The 17,379-nt window shown below is 44.6% G+C and overlaps 1 protein-coding gene across 1 annotated transcript; it reads right to left on the reverse strand.

Annotated features, from left to right (window-relative positions):
* Nucleotides 1–2: 2 nt before the first annotated feature.
* ATP6V1E2 (ATPase H+ transporting V1 subunit E2) lies at nucleotides 3–13,049 on the reverse strand. Its single transcript, XM_064363781.1, has 4 exons — nucleotides 12,347–13,049; nucleotides 7,186–7,338; nucleotides 5,444–5,520; nucleotides 3–317 (listed from the first exon to the last, which is right to left on the reverse strand). Exons 1-4 carry the CDS (start codon nucleotides 13,047–13,049, stop codon nucleotides 3–5), a joined length of 1,248 nt encoding a protein of 415 aa, XP_064219851.1.
* Between the last annotated feature and the right edge of the window lie 4,330 nt (nucleotides 13,050–17,379).

The raw sequence follows: 17,379 nt of genomic DNA on the forward strand, positions 1-17,379 counted from the left end.
GATTACGGAAGTCTGGGCTTCCCAGCGCCCAGGGAACCGAGGAGGGTTCCCAAACCCTCAGCTCTCCTTGGAGTAACTTGCCAACTTGGGGCGATGAAAATGCGCTCCCCTCCTCCCGCCTCCGCTGGGTCGGGCTCTGACCGCCCAAGCCTCGGAGCTATGAGGTCATACTCGGGCCACGTGACCGCTGCCGCATCTGTCAACTGTGATACAATTACTAAGACAGTCGGGGCGCATCCAACACTCAAAGCCGCTCTCTCCTCCTTCTCCTCCCTTTTCACACCAAGGGATCGTCTCAAAAGTCTAGGCTCCAAGTGCTACAATTTAAGAAAGGAGCAAGAGGGAAGAAAAAAGTCGAAGATTGCACTTCTCGTGGCTGCCGTTTGAAAACCATGCTTAAGCCCCGTTCTTTAAAATCCTTTCTGCCAAATCAAGTTGGCATATGTATTAAGAGCCTTTTAAAAACCGTCATACTCTTTAACTCATTAATTCCAGTTCTAGGATGTTTGCATATGAAAATAGTCCAAACTGGAGCAAAAGTTTAGGTACACAAAATTCACAGCCTTATTATTAAACTAACTATATATGATGAGAATGAATAAATCAGGGTATAAAAGAATATAAGGAAGTCATTTAAAATGCTTATTTTTAGGAATTTTTCATGACACGGAAAAATGACAATAGCAAGTATTTGCTGTCGAATGACAATAGCAAGTATTTGTTGTGTGCCAGGTGTTTTGCTAAATGGATTGACTCTTACAACCTTAAGAGATAGATCATCTAATTCATTCCTTCTTTCTTTCTTTTTCTTTCTTTCTTTCTTGAGACAGGGTCTTACTCTGTCACACAGGCTAGAGCATACTGGCACAATCACGGCTCATACAGCCTCGACTTCCCAGCCTCAAGCAATTCTCCACGCCAGCTTCCCAAGTGGCTGGGACTACAGACACTCGCCAACATGCCCAGCTATTTTTAAATTTTTTGGTAGAGATGGGGTCTCATTATGTTGCCTGGACTTGTCTCTAACTCCTAGACTCAAGCAATCTCCTCACCTCGGCCTCCCAAAGTGTTGGAGTTACAGATGTGAGCCACTGTGCCCAGCATTATTCTTCTTCTAAAAACTGACCTAGACCAAAAAAAAGAAAAAAGAAAGAAAAAAAAGCCTAAGGTTGACTAGCTAATAAAGTATGAAAAATTGAGGGTTGCAGTTTATCCAAAGAGATGAACTCTGATCTAGGTTAATTTGAGTCTAGAACCCAGCCTCTTAGCCTCCACACTCTAACCTGCCACAGTAGTAACTAGTAAGAAATCAGAATTCAACACTGCATATACACCATCAGGCCTGTGATGTATATATATGTGCATACATTTGTCACTACTCACAATGTATGCAGAGGAAAAGGATGGGAAGACAGACTCCCACCATCACCAGTGATTTAAATTTTCTTTTACATATTCTATAATGTGTGTATATTAATTTAACAATTAGACAAAATGTTATGTACAGCCAAGTGCTGATTACAGCAGTATTCGTTGTAATGAAAACTTGAAAGTAGCTCAAATATCAATTCCTATTGGATTCATTAAGTGAATTATAAAATATATATCTATTGCAATAGTTTGCAGGCATTAAAAATGAAGATTACAAAGACCGAGTGATACCATTATGTGAAAAAAACAAAAAATGCTAGGCATATTATGCATTATTATTTGAGGATATCATGATAAAATCTTTAAGGAAAGAAGAAATGATAACTGCAACAGGATGGTAAAATTAAATTTGATTTTAAAAAATTGTTTGAATTTCTGTAACATTTTTCTATTTCTCGTTTAAAACTAGTTCCATTGATTTAAGGTTTAGCATGGAACACATAGATATCTCTTTTGCCTTTTAGAATGCTTTCTGTTTTATCTCATTTTATTGCCAAAACATCCCAGTGCAAATCGGCATTTTCTCTTCCACTTTAAAGATAGAACTGTTAAGGCAGAGAAAAAGTGAGCAAGTTGCTTGATGTAAACTAGCAGATGAATGGCAACCCTAGACTAGAACCCTAAGCTTGCAAGCTCCTGCCCCAAGGCTCTGGACTTTAAAAGCACACTGATTCTCTCACATAGAGAGCTGCACAGCACTGCCTAGAGAATACAAACTGCTATTATTAAGACCCCAAACATAAGATCCAAATGTAGGTTCTCTCTAGTGGGTAAGCCTGGAGGCAGGAAACATGCCTATTAATGCTCTTTGTCTTAAAAGTGGGAAGTCAAAGGCCTAAAGCATTCTCCTGCACTCTCCAAACTCATCCACCCACCCACTTCACCCCAACCATACACACACAGCCACCCTTGTCCCCAAAATCAGTCTCCCTGGGAACATGCCCTGCCCTTGGATGGAGAGAGAGGCCAGGAGATTTGTAGTTTATCCTCTTCTTGCAGTTTAAGGTGCAACCCTGCCCACAGCCCCAGTAAGAGAAGTAGGGATCCCCTAGGCCAGAATGTGCCAAAGACCAGCTGCAAACCAGGCAAGCATCAGTGAAATAAGCTTGGAAAGAGAGATGAGATCAGGGGTCAGTGACAGCTGGCAAAGCCAGCACTAGGGCGGGGGTTGGAGATCTGGAGAGCCCCAGGAAAGTTGGTCATGAGCCTCTGGTACCTCACTTAACAGAGATGTGACTTTCCAGGGTCATACAACAGCTGGAGAGAATGGGGAGTGAGCCCAATCTGAAGCCCAAAGGAATCCATCAAAGACCAGGCCACCAATTCCACAAAGCCAGGCTCTATTCATTCATTCGAGATATACCCCGTGCCCTTCTTGCTTACCATATCTTTCTGATTTTTATGGGGCCAGAGCCAATACCCTATCCCTCATCCCAATCCCCAATCCCTTGGTGGGGCTGGTGAACCTCATAGCTCAAAGTGGGAAAAATCTGGGAAGTCACAGGTAAAGGGAGGGTCATCTCTCCAGGGCAACAAACCCAAACTCCAAAGCACATGAAACAAACCAATGGCTGAGAGTCCAGGAGATGTCCAAGTCTGAGGATTCCACAGCACAGTGGGGAAAGCTTCTGGAAGGTAGAAGGAGGCAGGAAGCGGTGCCTCTGAACTCGAGCAGTTGAGAAATTTAAGCATGCTTTAAAGAGCTAAAAGAAGACCAAAGGGCCGGGTGCAGTGGCTCACACCTGTAATCCCAGCACTTTGGGAGGCCAAGGCGGGCAGATCATGAAGTCAGGAGATCGAGACCATCCTGGCTACAATGGTGAAACCCCTGCCTCTACTAAAAATACAAAAAATTAGCCGGGTGTGGTGACACACGCCTGTAGTACCAGCTGCTCTGGAGGCTGAGGCAGGAGAATCGCTTGAACCTAGGAGGTGAAGGTTGCCGTGAGCCAAGATCATGCCATTGCACTCCAGCCTGGGCGACAGAACTAAACTCAGTCTCAAAAAACAAAAAAAAGAAGAAGAAGAAGAAGAAGAGGCATGGAGGTGTGCTAATGGCACAAAAATTTAAAAGGGGGAGCTAAGCCTAGGTTTACCAGTTCTGCTGGCAGGTGAGGTCCCCAGTAAGGAGAAAGGGAGGTGAGAGTGTGTGGATAAGGTGCTGCTTCCTCTGCTGACCTGAAGGATTTCTGTAAATAGCGCATTTGTTTGTTCCTACCTTGGGGTGGGACTATCATAATGTTAGTCATTTCTGCTACTAAAGACATAGATAAAGCTAATGGTATTCTTTGCAAGGAAAGGGAATATCATTGGCCCCAAAAGCTATTTACAGGGGGCTTTCCAGAAAAAAATGTTTTAAGCATGCATTGGTCGGATCTGGCTAATGATGGGGCATCGGCTTTCCTACTTCTGCGGAGTTGCTGAGAGTTCTTTTGAGCAAAGAAGGGGAGAGGCAAGTGCAAGAACCAGTGCACAGTAAAACGAGGCCATGTCCCTTACATACTTTGGAGCTTCCAGTGGCTTCCCACTGTAGTTAGCATAAAACCAAATTCCTTACATGCCACCCACAAGACCCACAAAAGCCCTATCCTTTCTCTTTCTCCTCCACCCACTTAGTGAAGTCCCACTGGTCTCCTTCCTGTTCCTTAAACCAGCACAGCTGTTTTTACCTTGATGCCCCTGTGGTTCAAGTGTTGCTGTGGCCTGAATGTCGGTGTCCCCATAAAATTTACATGTCGACACTTAATCCCCAATGTGATAGTGTTGAGAAGTGGGGCCTCTGGGAGATGATTAGATCAGGAGGACTCTGCTCCTCATGAATGAGATCAGATGCTTTGATCTTGGACTTCCCAGCCTCCAGTCTGTGAGCATTAAGTTTGTCCTGTTTATAAATTGCCCAGTCTAAGGTATTTTGTTATAGCAGCCCGAACAATCCCAGACAGATGTGACCCCCTTGCAGTCCCCTCTGCTTAGAATGAATGCCCTTCCTATCTCCCCAGTTCCCTCCTCCCCTACTTCTGTTTTTGTGGCTGGCTCCTTCCCTTCCTTTAAGCACAAAGGAGACTTAGGAAGAGGCCCTCCTTGAGCAGGAGACATGGAAGGCCATGCTGCCCACAACCCTTTACTTCTCCTTGTCACTTAGACCAACCCCAAGTCATGGCCTGCCCATTTGTTTAGGGTTCCTTCACAAACCTGATCCCTCCCACTGTGCCCACCCCTCCCCCTTCATCCACATTAGAATGTTCCTTTGTGAAGGCTGGGCTTAACTGTCTTGTTCATTGCAAGGGATGCAGTGCCTGGCAGAGTGCCTGACACTTGGTAACTACTCAATAAATATTTGTCAAATGAACGAATGAATAAGAGGCCTACTGATTTGAATTTAACTGAATGAAAACCCAGGGTTCAATTTCCAAACAAGCAAAGACAAAAATCGCAAACACTCCCTATTGTTCTCCTTCTACTAGTTGAGCCCCAACCCATTTTGTTTCTACACCCTTCCCTCCCCTCCCTTCTCTCCCTTCCTTCCTTCAGTCTTTCCCTGGGCCCCTCAAGCCATATATCTTGTGCAGTCACCCACAGCCAACCCTTCTCTGTGGGCCTTCATTGTGACCGAGCCCTGAGGTCACAACACCCTGGGAAGGAGAAATGAAGGATTTTCCAAGGACCCAGCTGTGGCCATGAACTTTCTATCCTGTCTGTCTTGCTGGAAGCCAAAGTTCTTAAGCTTCTATACAGCAAGTTTTTCATAAAATGAATGATGACAACCTAGTCTTTTCAGGCTTTCTGTCTGCAGTCCCAGGAGGCTTCTTAGCTGATGATGACCCTGGACTGCTTCCTTGCTTCCTCTGGGCTTCAGATTTAGACACAGATTTGGCTCTCAAGGTCCCTTCATGCTCTAAACCTTCGGTAATCTCCAGGACACGAATCCACTCAGGTTTAGTAGCAACCAGGGTGAGTCAAACATCACCCTCTACAGGCTCATCTCCCAGTGATGAAAGCCTGTGCTTGGTACCCTCACTTCAAGGATGTGCTGGAGGGTGTGAGGAGCCGGGCCCAGGGTCTGCCCGAACTGATCTCCTTTTGCTGCATCTACAAAGGGAAGTAGAGTAACTCACCTCCCAATGAAAGGAGTTAAGAAAATAACTTTATCTGAGGAATACAAGTCCTTTTAATTATCAGACCCTTAGAGACACTAAAATGAGACAGCAATCACGTCCTACTCCCCTGCTTTGAGCAATGTGTTCGACTCTTGAAACTGCTTGCTATCACCACAGGTAGCTCTAGATCAACCGAATAATGCCATAGCAGACACTGCAGCCCACGCTCTATAGCTTAGCAATGTGTAGCCAATCAAATCAATGTTATCTCTGTAAACCAACGAGAATTCCTGACAAACAACTTTGTATCAGCCCATGCCCTATCTCCCATTTTTGCCTTTAAAAATCTACTTGTGGCTTCGCACTGTGGCTCATGCCTGTAATCCCAGCACTTTGGGAGGCCAAGGTGGGCGGATCACCTGAGGTCAGGAGTTTGAGACCAGCCTGACCAACATGGAGAATCCCCATCTGTACTAAAAATGCAAAATTAGGCAGGCATGGTGGTGCATGCCTGTAATCCCAGCTATTAGGAGGCTCAGGCAGGAGAATGGCTTGAACCTGGGAGGCAGAGGCTGCAGTGAGCCGAGATTTCACCATTTTACTCCAGCCTGGACAACAACTCTGTCTGAAAAAAAAAATCTGCTTGTAACTGCAGCAAATCAGAGTGTATATTTAGGGCAACTTGAATCTATGCTCACAGGTTGCAATCCTCAAACTTGACCCAAATAAACTCTCTACTTAATACTAATTTTGTCTCCACTTCTACCTTTTAGGTTGACATATTGCTGTTCTGTAAGACCAGACCACTGGGTGAGCTCTGTGATTGTGCAGGAAAGCATATGGCGCTATGAAAAGTGAGGGTTTGTCATGCTTTAGCACTGCCCATAGGAAGGTGGGTGTGGGAGACAGACTAGAGTCCTTTCCCAGTGCTATCAGTACTAGGTGTGGTTTCAGAGATGAAATTGTGAATTGGAAGGAGTATCTGGGTAGACTGGGGAGAGCACAGGATGGGGGCAAAGACTTGAGCAATGTCCCTGGGGAGCCCAGGAAGGGGCTGCAGTTGCTCAATAGAGGTTGTAGGGGATGTGGTTGGGCCCAGAGTCTATCTGCTGACCCCCTACTGGGGGCCCTATGAGTCCAGGGTCAGAGAGGAAGCCCTGCAGCATTTTCTGTTTGGTTGGGCTAGTCCCCCTGCCTTCTCTGAGGTCCTGCCATACAGTCAAAGTATCCCTTCCCTCCCTGGCTCTCCAGGCAGCTGAGGATCAGAACCAAATCCGCACTCTCCTTTCACCAAGTTAATCCTGCCTTCCATCCTCGTCTGGCAGCTGGCCTCCTAGCCTGTGGGGCAGAACCTCCCTACTGTTGTTCGGCTTCCCCCAGCTCTTCCCCAGCAGGAGTGCGTCTTACAGCAGTCACATCACCATAAGCAAAGCCTCTGCATCAGTAGCAGACAGCTTCCCTTGCGCCTGGGGAGGAAGTGTTAATGAGGAGAGGTGTGGGGAAGGGTTGCGCCTGCCTGCCTTGCAACAGTTTGCTCCTTTTGGCTCACGCGACCGAGGAGCTTACGACAAGGAACATGCCTTCTAGAGGGAAGGATGTTAATGTCAATCAAGGGCGCATGTTAGTTTGTACCATTCACTCAGCTAAGAGAATGCACCCAGTGCAGACCTTTCTATGGTAAAGGCCTCTTCAGGGCTGCCGCTGTTGGAGCTCAACAGGATGGTGACAGGTAGCCTACCCCAAGGGTCAAGTCTAGCCTTGACGACCACATAGACATGAAGGCGAAGCTGTGCCTCTCCATGGCTGAGGCCTCCATGGAGGACACATACCAGGCCCAGTCCCTCCAGAGCCTCCTGCCTCTGCACCCAGATCCAAAGCAAGGCCCCTCCCATCTGTTTTCCAAGGAGGGATAAGCAATAAACCCTCAAGCAACCCCAGGAGGTAACCAACCCCTGGACCGAAGTGAGGCAGAGAGTGTATCCTGCCTGAAGTTCAGGCTGTTCCCATCCACAGCCTTTCCCTGGGAGCAATAGAGGATTTTCTTGTCCAGAAGGACAATTCCAATCCTTGGAATACAATGTACCACCCTTCCCCTGACACCACCATCTCTTATCCTTGCCCTTTTTTATGGCCCAATCTATGGACCAGAAGAGGAGAGGGGCTCTAGAGTCCTCCATCCATAACCCAGAGCCAGGCCTGGAGAGAAGAATGTAACAAGGGTCAATCCTTGTTCAGAACCTACTATGTCAGGCACTAGAGTAACACAGCAGCAGGGGATGCAAAAAAGAGAAAAGACACAGTCTCTGTCCTTGAGGAACAATGTGTAAAAAGTTGAGATGAGTAGATAAAGTTGCTAATAGTAAAGAAAAGCAGGGCATGAAAAGTCCTCAATAAGAGACACAGTCCCTAGGTCCAGAGACTGCAGGAGGCCAAGGCTTTTGTGTTGCTGAGGGAACGTGGTGAGGAAAAGGCTGGAACCCACAGGGTTGAGAGGGAGAAGGCTAGGAAAAAGAGCTAATGTGTGGCAGCTCCAGGAGAGAGAAAAGTTGGAAAACATAAAGATACTTAAATAGGACTTCGGGGAAAGTTTGTTCTATAGATACTATGCAACACTCTCCTCAACTTCCCACAAAACCTTTCATGAAACCTACGATGGACAGTCGTAGGTGGTTTTTTTTTTTTTTGGAGGTGAATTGATGAATCTGAGCAAACAGATTGAGGTTGGCTCAGGGGGCCAGAGCTAGGGTAGGCTGAGGGGTTTCAGACACTCCAGGGTTACAGCAGGACTTCCCAGAAGGGGAGGGGCTGGAGACTTGGTCAGCTGGGAAGTGGGTGCCTTGCTAGGCCTGGAATGATGGTGAGGAGAGAGCGGGGAAAGCTTGGAGGGTAGGGAGACTCTCAAAGAAAAAATTGTAAGATGACATGAAACTGTAATAAAGCCTTAAGCCTGGACAAGTGAAAAAATATATTGGGGTGGGGGAAGGGAGGAGGCATAGGACAGAAGCCACTGATTCCAATCTCTTCCCACGTTTGTATCATGAATTTCACCTGCCTCACAAAAGAGCTGGGTAGATTATTTGTCACCTCTCACTCAGGCTGATAAATAGCCCCCGGGAGTGGTGCCCTGCCTCCAGTCTCTCCTCCGCATTAATGTGTCCTCCACCCACAGTGACACTGGAATAATCTTTCTGAAAGTCCAGCTCTCATTGTTTCATTCACTTTTAAAATATCTCAGTGACCTCCTATCACTCACCCACCAGAATTAAGTCAAAACTCCTGAGCCGGCCAGGTGTGGTGGCTCATGCCCATAATTCTAATACTTTGGGAGGTCAAGGCAGGAGGATTGCTTGAATCCAGAAGGTCAAGACCAGCCTGGCCAACATAGTGAGACCCATCTCTACAAACAATTTAAAAAATTAGCCAGGTGTGGTGGTGCATGCCTGTAGTCCCAGCTACTCAGGACCAAGCCCCCAGCCCCTACCCTTCTGGAAAGTTGGCTCCCACTTCCTGTGTAACCTGCTGAGGTGGGAGGATCACTTGAGCCTAAGAAGCTGAGGTTACAGTGAGCCAAGATCACACCACTGCACTTCAGTCTGGGTAACAGAGCAAGACCTTGTCTCAAAAAAAAAAAAAAAAAATACACAAAGAAACAAAGACAAAAAAAACCCCAACAACCTCCAGAGCAACACCCTGTAATGAGGCCCCTCTTTCCAGCTTCATCCGCAGTCTCTTCCTCCTCACCCTCACATTCCATCACACTGAACTATATGTAGCTACTCTCATGCACCCTACATTTTCACACCTCAGGGCCTTGGCACATGCTTTCCTTCCTTTGCCTGGAGTGCTTTCCCCAGCTCAACTGCCAACACCCAGGAACACTTCTGTTACCCTCCCTCCCTGCCACTCTCTTCCCACAGGATTTCACATCAGCACTAGGCTGGCACTTGCCACATTGTGTCATTATCATGATCATCATCTGTTTATATGTCTATGACTCCTTAAAGAACAGAGCCAGATTATATTCTTCTTTGCAGCCCAGCACCCAGCACAGTGCCTGGCTCATTATTGGCATTTAGAAAATGTTTATTGAGGCCAGGCACGGTGGCTCACGCCTGTAATCCCAGCACTTTGAGAGGCCAAGGTGGGCGGATCACGAGGTCAGGAGTTCAAGACCAGCCTGGCCAATATGGTGAAACCCTGTCTCTACTAAAAATACAAAAAGTAGCCAGGCGTGGTGGCAGGCACCTGTATTTCCAGCCACTCAGGAGGCTGAGGCAGAAGAATCACTTGAACCTGGGAGTCAGAGGTTGCAATGAGCCTAGATCGCACCACCACCTGGGCAACAGAGTGAGACTGTCTCAAAAAAAAAAAAAAGAAAGAAAAAGAGAATGTTCATTTAATGACTAAATTTGAAACTCAAAAGGGCCCACATAGAAAACACCCTGTGGGGAGTCTGTTCAGCTGACAAAAACCCTTCTTTCTCTGGGAACTGCCCCAGACATCAACTGGACCATAGGAAGACACCTGACCCCAGCTGACAAATAGATTCCCTCCCGGGAAAGTGGAATGGACTTCAAGAGAGGCAGGTCTGTTTCTGGAACTATAACATGTCCACTTTGGAATTGTGGGGCATGCATTCGCCACCATTTAAACTGGGCAACAGAGAAAGTCACTCCTTAAAGAAAGAAAAGTGGCCATATAGAGGGTTTCAGATGGCTTTCTGAATCCCAGTTCCAGCCCTCTCCTGAGATCATGAAGGATTCCTGTTCTAGGTTCTGCAAGACACCCCCACGTGCTAGTAGCCTGTCCCCTACTTTGTGTTTGAGTTTCATGAAGTTTCTGTTCCTTACAGAGTCCTAACCACACAGACCAACCTTTGGCCTCAGCAGAGTATCTTGGGATCTCTTTTCTTCAAAAAAAATTCTATTTTAATAAATAAAGAAACATCAGGCATGGATTAGACCTTAAATCACACATACACATGGAGAACCAGCTATGTAATTTGCAGAGCCCAGTCCAAAATGAAAACGTGAGTTCTGGCCAGTCACAGTGGCTTAACCTGTAATCCCAGCACTTTGAGAGGCAAAGGTGGGTGGATCACCTCCTGAGGTCAGGAGTTCGAGGCCAGCCTGGCCAACATAGTGAAACCCCATCTCTACAAAAATACAAAATTAGCCAGTTGTGGTGGCATGCGCCTGTAATCCCAACTATTTGGAAGACTGAGGCAGGAACTCAGGAGGAACTCAGTTCAATTGCTTGAACCCAGGAGGCAGAGGTTGCAGTGAGCCAAGATCGTACCATTGCACCCTAGCCTGGGCACAGTGGCAAAACTCTGTCTCAAAAAAAAAGAAGAAAAAGAAAAAGAAAAAAAGAAACGTGAGATCCTTTGTTCAAAAGCAGGAGAGAAGTGCCATGAACGGCAGTAAAATATAAAGCTTTTTCCTTTCTTCTGTAGTCTTTTCTTGACTTTTCCTAGTGTTTATTTGCTATTTAATAATCTTCCTAAGCAAAGAAAATTTGCTTTAAATTATTAGCATGAATTTTGCCATTTATTTTTTATTGTGCAATGCCCATATGCTGAGTCACCCAAATTATACAATCTGTATTTCTTGGCTCCTTCCAGAAGGTGCCTCACACTGGCCAGAAGAGATGCGTCCAAATTGCCCCAGGCACTGAACTATCCAAGGGAGCATGCTGCCAGGCACAGGGATACTTTGCAGGCCAAGTGCAGATACTTATAAGCTCCTGAGGGTCCTGCCTGAGATTTTGGTGCAGCAAATTGGGCAGTGCTTGAGTCCCCCTTCCCACCAGCCACCAGTGTCGGGGAAGTTGAGCTGGCATCTCTCCTTCCAGTGGGCTGGCTGCCCTATAGCAGACAGGTAACTTGAAAGATCTTTAAAGATCTTTAAACCTCTACACAAGACAGGCTCAGTATCTGATGGGTAAGAGACTCACCCCTCCTGCTGAGTTTCCTACTGAATGTGCCACAGAGCTGCCAGTCTTGGGCAGGGATGTCTGACCCTGAAACTCTACAGAGCAGGAAACCCCACTCTGACCCTCCCTGCATGCACACCAGGCCCCTGCCAGGGGCAGAGGGAAGCAATACTCAAGGAGTGAGTTAGAGGAAGGCTGGACCTCAGGGCACCAGGGGGCTGGGAATTGGTTGGCCAACAACCCATCCTAAGAAAGTGGGTAGGCTTTGGGAGTCAGTACCATGTGTGAGCCAAAGGTCCAAACCCCTGGCATATGCCCCAATGTCCCATCAACCATCACTTACAAAACATAGATCCAAAGATGAAATTAGGAATTTGAGCAGCAAATACAGATCACTACACCCCAGATGCTGGGCCCTTCTGAGCATGGGCCCCTGTGTGACTGTGCTGGTTGGATGCCCATAAAGTTGGTTCTGGACATGTGAGAAAGACCTCTAGACCTCATTAAATAATAAAAGTGTGGGTGCTGAAGCTGAAACAAAAGAAGAACACACTTCATATGCATATTAAACTGGAGCACCCAGATCCACAGGCCAAGGACACTATTCACATCTCACGCTTTCACCACCTGAGGCCAAGCTGAAGAGCAGATGTCATCACTCCCTTTATCCCAACTGCAGAATAGACCAGAAGCTTTGGTGTGTGTGGATGAAATGAAATTTGAATTCTGCGCATTAATTTGGGCTTTATTTCAAAGTTAACATTTTAGCTATTAAAGGGTATTTCATGAAGAAAAACAGAACAATATCAGAGCATCAAAGAGGAGGAAACACTACTAGTTTCCTTTGCCCAAAAAACTTAGACCTTTGTGATTTAGTGGTTCACCACGAGCTTCACTTCCCAGAGGTTTATATAAAAACTTTCTGTTGGCGTTAGCACCAAACAAGGCCATTCGTATTTCGGGCATCTTTTGCTTGGCTGAGAGAGCCAGTCGACTTTCCAAAGTATTTGAAACCTTTATTCTCTGATTGCCACTGTAGACCTCCACACCTCCAGCTGTATTCACAGCCAGGTATGCCTCTCGATCAATCTGGACCTCCACGTGTTTTTGGGAAATTGTCATGTATTCGGGGATGGCCTTTTGCACTGCAGCCTCCACCAGGAGGAGGTCCTGCGGCCGGCAGCGCACAATCATCACAGGTTCCAGCAGTCGGAGCAGACCCTGGAGCACCAGTTTATCCAGCAGCCCCTGGTAGACTTCTGGGTCCTCTACAATCCTGCTGAGTCTCAGCTTTGCCTCTCTGAGCAAATCTGAGATGAGGTCATCTTGGGCTCTCAGGACTTTCAGCCTTGCCTGACTCCTCATGGTGGACATCTGGATTTTCTTCTGCTGCTCTATCTGCTTCTCCTTTTTCTTATAGTACTCCATAATCTTCAGTCGCTGGGTTTGCACAAGGCATCTTTTCTCAATGTTGAACTCTTCCTCAGCCTTGGCATCAATTTCCTCTGCTTTCTCATTGGCTTCCTGCTCAATGAAAGCCATCATGTGCTTAATCTGCTTTTGCACATTGACATCACTCAGGGCCATGGCTGCTCTTAGAGGGGATGGCAGAGAGGGAGCTGGTACACTGTTTGGCTCCTTTGACTTGGGACAATTTCAGGAGTGTCTCTGGAGTTCCACTTCCTCAGCTATACCAGTGAATAAGAGGATGGAAGAGAAAGTTAGAGTCTACAGAGGAGGACTGCAGAGACCGTATATATACCCCTCACTTCGCAGATGAGGAAACAGGCTCAGAGAGGGAACAGAATTTATCCAAGGTTATACTCTAGAAGAACAGAAGCTTAAACCTGGGTCTCCAGAATTCCATCCCTGCTATACTCACCATCATTGTCATCAAATAATAATGAAGCAGTTAAGATAGACCTTGTCCAGAGGCTCTCTACGCAGCAGTGGCCTAAGACTCAGATAGCAAGCCAACAGAGTGGAAACACCAAATTAATACATAAACGGAAAGTATATCCACATTTTGGGGTCAGGAGGGTTGGGGAGAGTCTTAAGAAACTCATGGTCAGCCGAGATTTAATCCAGAAAGCCTGCCTGGAGGTAGGAGGGTTGTAAGAACCTTCAAATGATACAAAGAAATGGAGTACTGCTAAGCAGAAAATGGCACCTTGGAGAGGTGAGACTTACTTTGTAACCTAACATGTGATCTGTCCTAAAGACTATTCTATGTGCACTTGAGGAAAATGTGTATTCTGCTGCTGTTGGGTGGAATGTTCTGCATATATGTGTGTAAGGTCCATTTGGTCTATAGCGTTGTTCAAGTCCTGATTTGTTTACTGATTTTCTGTCTGGATATTCTATCCATTATCTATTCACTTCCCAGAAGCTTATATTTTTAAAATTCTAAATAAGCCTAGAGCATATATAAAGTAAAAAAAACTACCTTCAATCCCTCCCCACTTCCCTAGAATTTATAGAAGGAAAGGGGGAGAGAGCGAAGGTGGCCTTTTTACTAGAAGTGGTTTCCAAACCTTGGTGTATATCTGAACCACTTGGAGAATCTTTAAGAAATATAGATTTTAGCGCCATTGCTCACGCCTGTAATCCCAGCACTTTGGGAGGCCAAGGCTGGTGGATCACCTGAGGTCAGTAGTTCAAGACCAGCTTGGCCAATATGGTGAAACTCCATTTCTACTAAAAATATAAAAATCAGTTGGGCATGGTGGCAGGTACCTGTAATCCCAGCTACTCAGAGGGCTGAGGCAAGAGCATTGCTTGAACCCAGGAAGCGGAGTTTGCAGTGAGCTGAGATCGTGCCATTGCAGTCCAGCCTGGGCAACAAGAGTGATAGACTCTAAAAAAGAAAAGCTGGGCACAGTGGCTCATCCTGTAATCCCAGCACTTTGGGAGGCCAAGGCTGGTGGATCACCTGAGGTCAGGAGTTCGAGACCAGCTTGACCATCATGCAGAAACTCCATCTCTACTAAAAATTAAAAAAAAAAAACTAAAAAATTAGGTGGGCATGGTGGCACATAGCTGTAATCCCAGCTACTCAGGAGGCTAAGGTAGGAGAATCTCTTGAACCCAAAAGGCAGAGGTTGTGGTGAGCCGAGATCATGCCATTGCACTCCAGCCTGGATGACAGAGTGAGACCTCATCTCAAAAGAAAAGAAAAGGAAAAAAAGACAATTTCTAAGGTGCCAACCCTATACCTACTGAATCGGAATCTCTGCTAATAAGGTCTGGGAATCCACATCTTTCAAAGTCTCCCTGGGATGCTCAACAAGCCCAGGAAAATGACATATGAACAAAATGAGAATATCAAAAAAGATATAGAAAATATAAAAAAGAATCAAACAAATTTTGGAGCTGAAGAATACAATAACTGAACTGAAAAAATTCACTAGAGGAGTTCAACAGGAAAAAATCAGTGAGCTTGAAGATGCATCATTTGAAATTATCCAGTCAAAAGAGCAAAAAGAAAGAATGAGAGAGAATGAAGAAAGCCTAAGAGACTTCCGGGGTATCATCAAGCTGACCAATATATGCATTATGGGAGTCACCATCAATCAGACCAGTATATGCATTATGGGAGTCTCAAAAGAAGACTGGGAAAAATGGATAGAAAACTTTTAAAAAATAATGGCCAAAAGCTTCTCAAATCTGGGGAAGGAAATGTCTATCCAGATTCAAGAATTCTAATGGACTCCAACTAAGATATACCCAAAAAAGTCCATATCAAGACACATTATAATCAAATTGTCAAAAGTCAAAGACAGAATTTTGAAAGAAGAAAGAGAAAAGAGTCTCATCACGTATAAGGGAGCTTCCATAATACTACCAGTGGATTTCTCAGTAGATATCTTGTAGTACAGGAAAAAGTATGATATAGTTAAAGCGCTGAAAGAAAAAAACCCTGCTAATCAAGAATACTATATTTGGAAAAACTGTCCTTCAAAAATAAAAGAAACTAAAGATTTTGCTAGAAAAACAAAAGCTGAGGAAGTTCATCACCGCTAGACCTACCTTACAAGATATACTAAAGGAGCCAGGCTTGGTGGTTCACACCTGTAATCCCAGTACTTTGGGAGGCCAAGGTGGACAGATCAGGAGGTCAAGAGATCGAGACCATTCTGGCCAACATGGTGAAACCCTGTCTCTACTAAAAATACAAAAATTAGCCAGGTGTGGTGGCATGCACCTGTGGTCCCAGCTACTTGGGAGGCTGAGGCAGAAGAATTACTTAAACCTAGGAGGTGGAGGTTGCAGTGAGCCGAGATCACGCCACTACACTCCAGCCTGGCAACAGAGCAAGACTCCGTCTCAAAAAAAAAAAAAAGATATACTAAAGGAAATCCTTCTCTTTGAAACAAAAGGACACTAGACAGTATATGAAAGTATAAAGCCCACTAGTAAAGATAAAGATATGTAAATCACTTTTAATTCTGGTATAGAAGTTAAAAGGCAAAAGTATAAAAAGTAACTATAACTGTAAAAATATATTAATGGATGCATAATATAAAAAGATGTAATTTGTGACATCAATAACAATGTTGGGGGGGAAAGTGTTTTTGCTTATGATTGAAGTTAATTTATCAACTTAAAATAGGTGGTTAAAACTGTAAGATGTTTGATGTTAGTCCACAGTTACCACAAAGCAAATACCTATGGAAGTTGCACAAAAGAAAATGTGAAAAGAATTGAAGTATGTTGCCACTGGGAGGGGGGAGTCAAACACAAGGAATACAGCAAAAGAGGAAAAGAGAGACAAAAAGCCATGAGACAGAAAATAGTTTACAAATGGCAACAGTCTCTCTCTATCAGTAATTACTTTAAATGTAAATGGATTAAATGTTCCAATCAAAAGATATAGAGTGGCTGAATGGATTAACAAAATAAACAAGATCTTACTATTTGCTTTCTACAAGAGACTAATTTTAGAAATTAAGGACACAGATAGGCTGAAGGTGAAAGGATGGAAAAATATATTCCATGTAAAGGTAACCAAGAGAGGGCAGGGGTGGTCAGACTTACATCAGACAAAATAGACTTTCAGTTGAGAACTGTCACAAGAGGCAAAGACATCATATGATGATAAAAGGATCAATTCACATGGAAGATAGAATACTTATAAATATATGTGTTCTTTTATAACCCAACATCAGAGCACCCAAATATATGAAGCAAGCATTGACAGAACCAAAGGAAGAACAGATAACAACACAATAATAGTCGAAGATTTCAATACCCTACTGTCAAAATGGATAGAATATCCAGACAGAAAATCAGTAAAGAAACAGAAGAGTTGAACAACATTATAGACCAAACGAACCTTATAGACATACATGCAGAACATTCCACCCATCAGCAGCAGAATACACATTCTTCTCAACTGCACATGGAACAGTCTTTAGAACAGATCACATGTTAGGTTATAAAACAAATCTCAGTAAATTTAAGAAGATTGAAATCGCAACAGATCTTTTCCAACTGTATGGAATGAAACTAGAAATCAATAGCCAAAGGAAAATTAGAAAATTCACAAATATGTGGAAATCAAACAATACATTCTTGAACAACCAAGGGTTAAAGAATAAGTCAGACCTGGTGCAGCGTCTCACACCTATAATCCCAAGCTAAAGCAGGAATCGCTTGAACCTGGGAGTTTGAGTCTGTAGTAAGCTAATAAGGTGCCTCTGCACTCCAACCTGGGCAACAGAATGAGACCTTGTCTCTAAAAAACTTTTTTTTAAATAATAAATCAAAAAGAAAACTAGAACATATCTTGAGACAAATGAAAATGAAAATACAACATACCAAAACTTACCAGATGCAACAAAAGCAGTTCTAAGATGAAAGTTTATAGCAGTAATATCTATATTCAAAAATAAAATCTCTCAAATAAGTTACCTAA

This window comes from Aotus nancymaae, unplaced genomic scaffold (genome assembly GCF_030222135.1).
Source record: "Aotus nancymaae isolate 86718 unplaced genomic scaffold, 86718_ANA_hifiasm-v0.15.2.pri h1tg000057l, whole genome shotgun sequence".
Taxonomy (NCBI): Eukaryota; Metazoa; Chordata; class Mammalia; order Primates; family Aotidae; genus Aotus; species Aotus nancymaae.

Bases quoted from the DNA above. Each gene is read 5' to 3' on its own strand.
- ATP6V1E2 (XM_064363781.1), bottom strand. From the start codon at position 13,049: ATGGCCCTGAGTGATGTCAATGTGCAAAAGCAGATTAAGCACATGATG. The intron at 7,339-12,346 runs GTGAACCACTAA...TCCTCCATGGAG, and splicing joins TCTGGGAAGTGAAGCTCGTG to GCCTCAGCCATGGAGAGGCA. The intron at 5,521-7,185 runs GTGCATTCTCTT...TTCCCTTTGTAG, and splicing joins CATAGAAAGGTCTGCACTGG to ATGCAGCAAAAGGAGATCAG.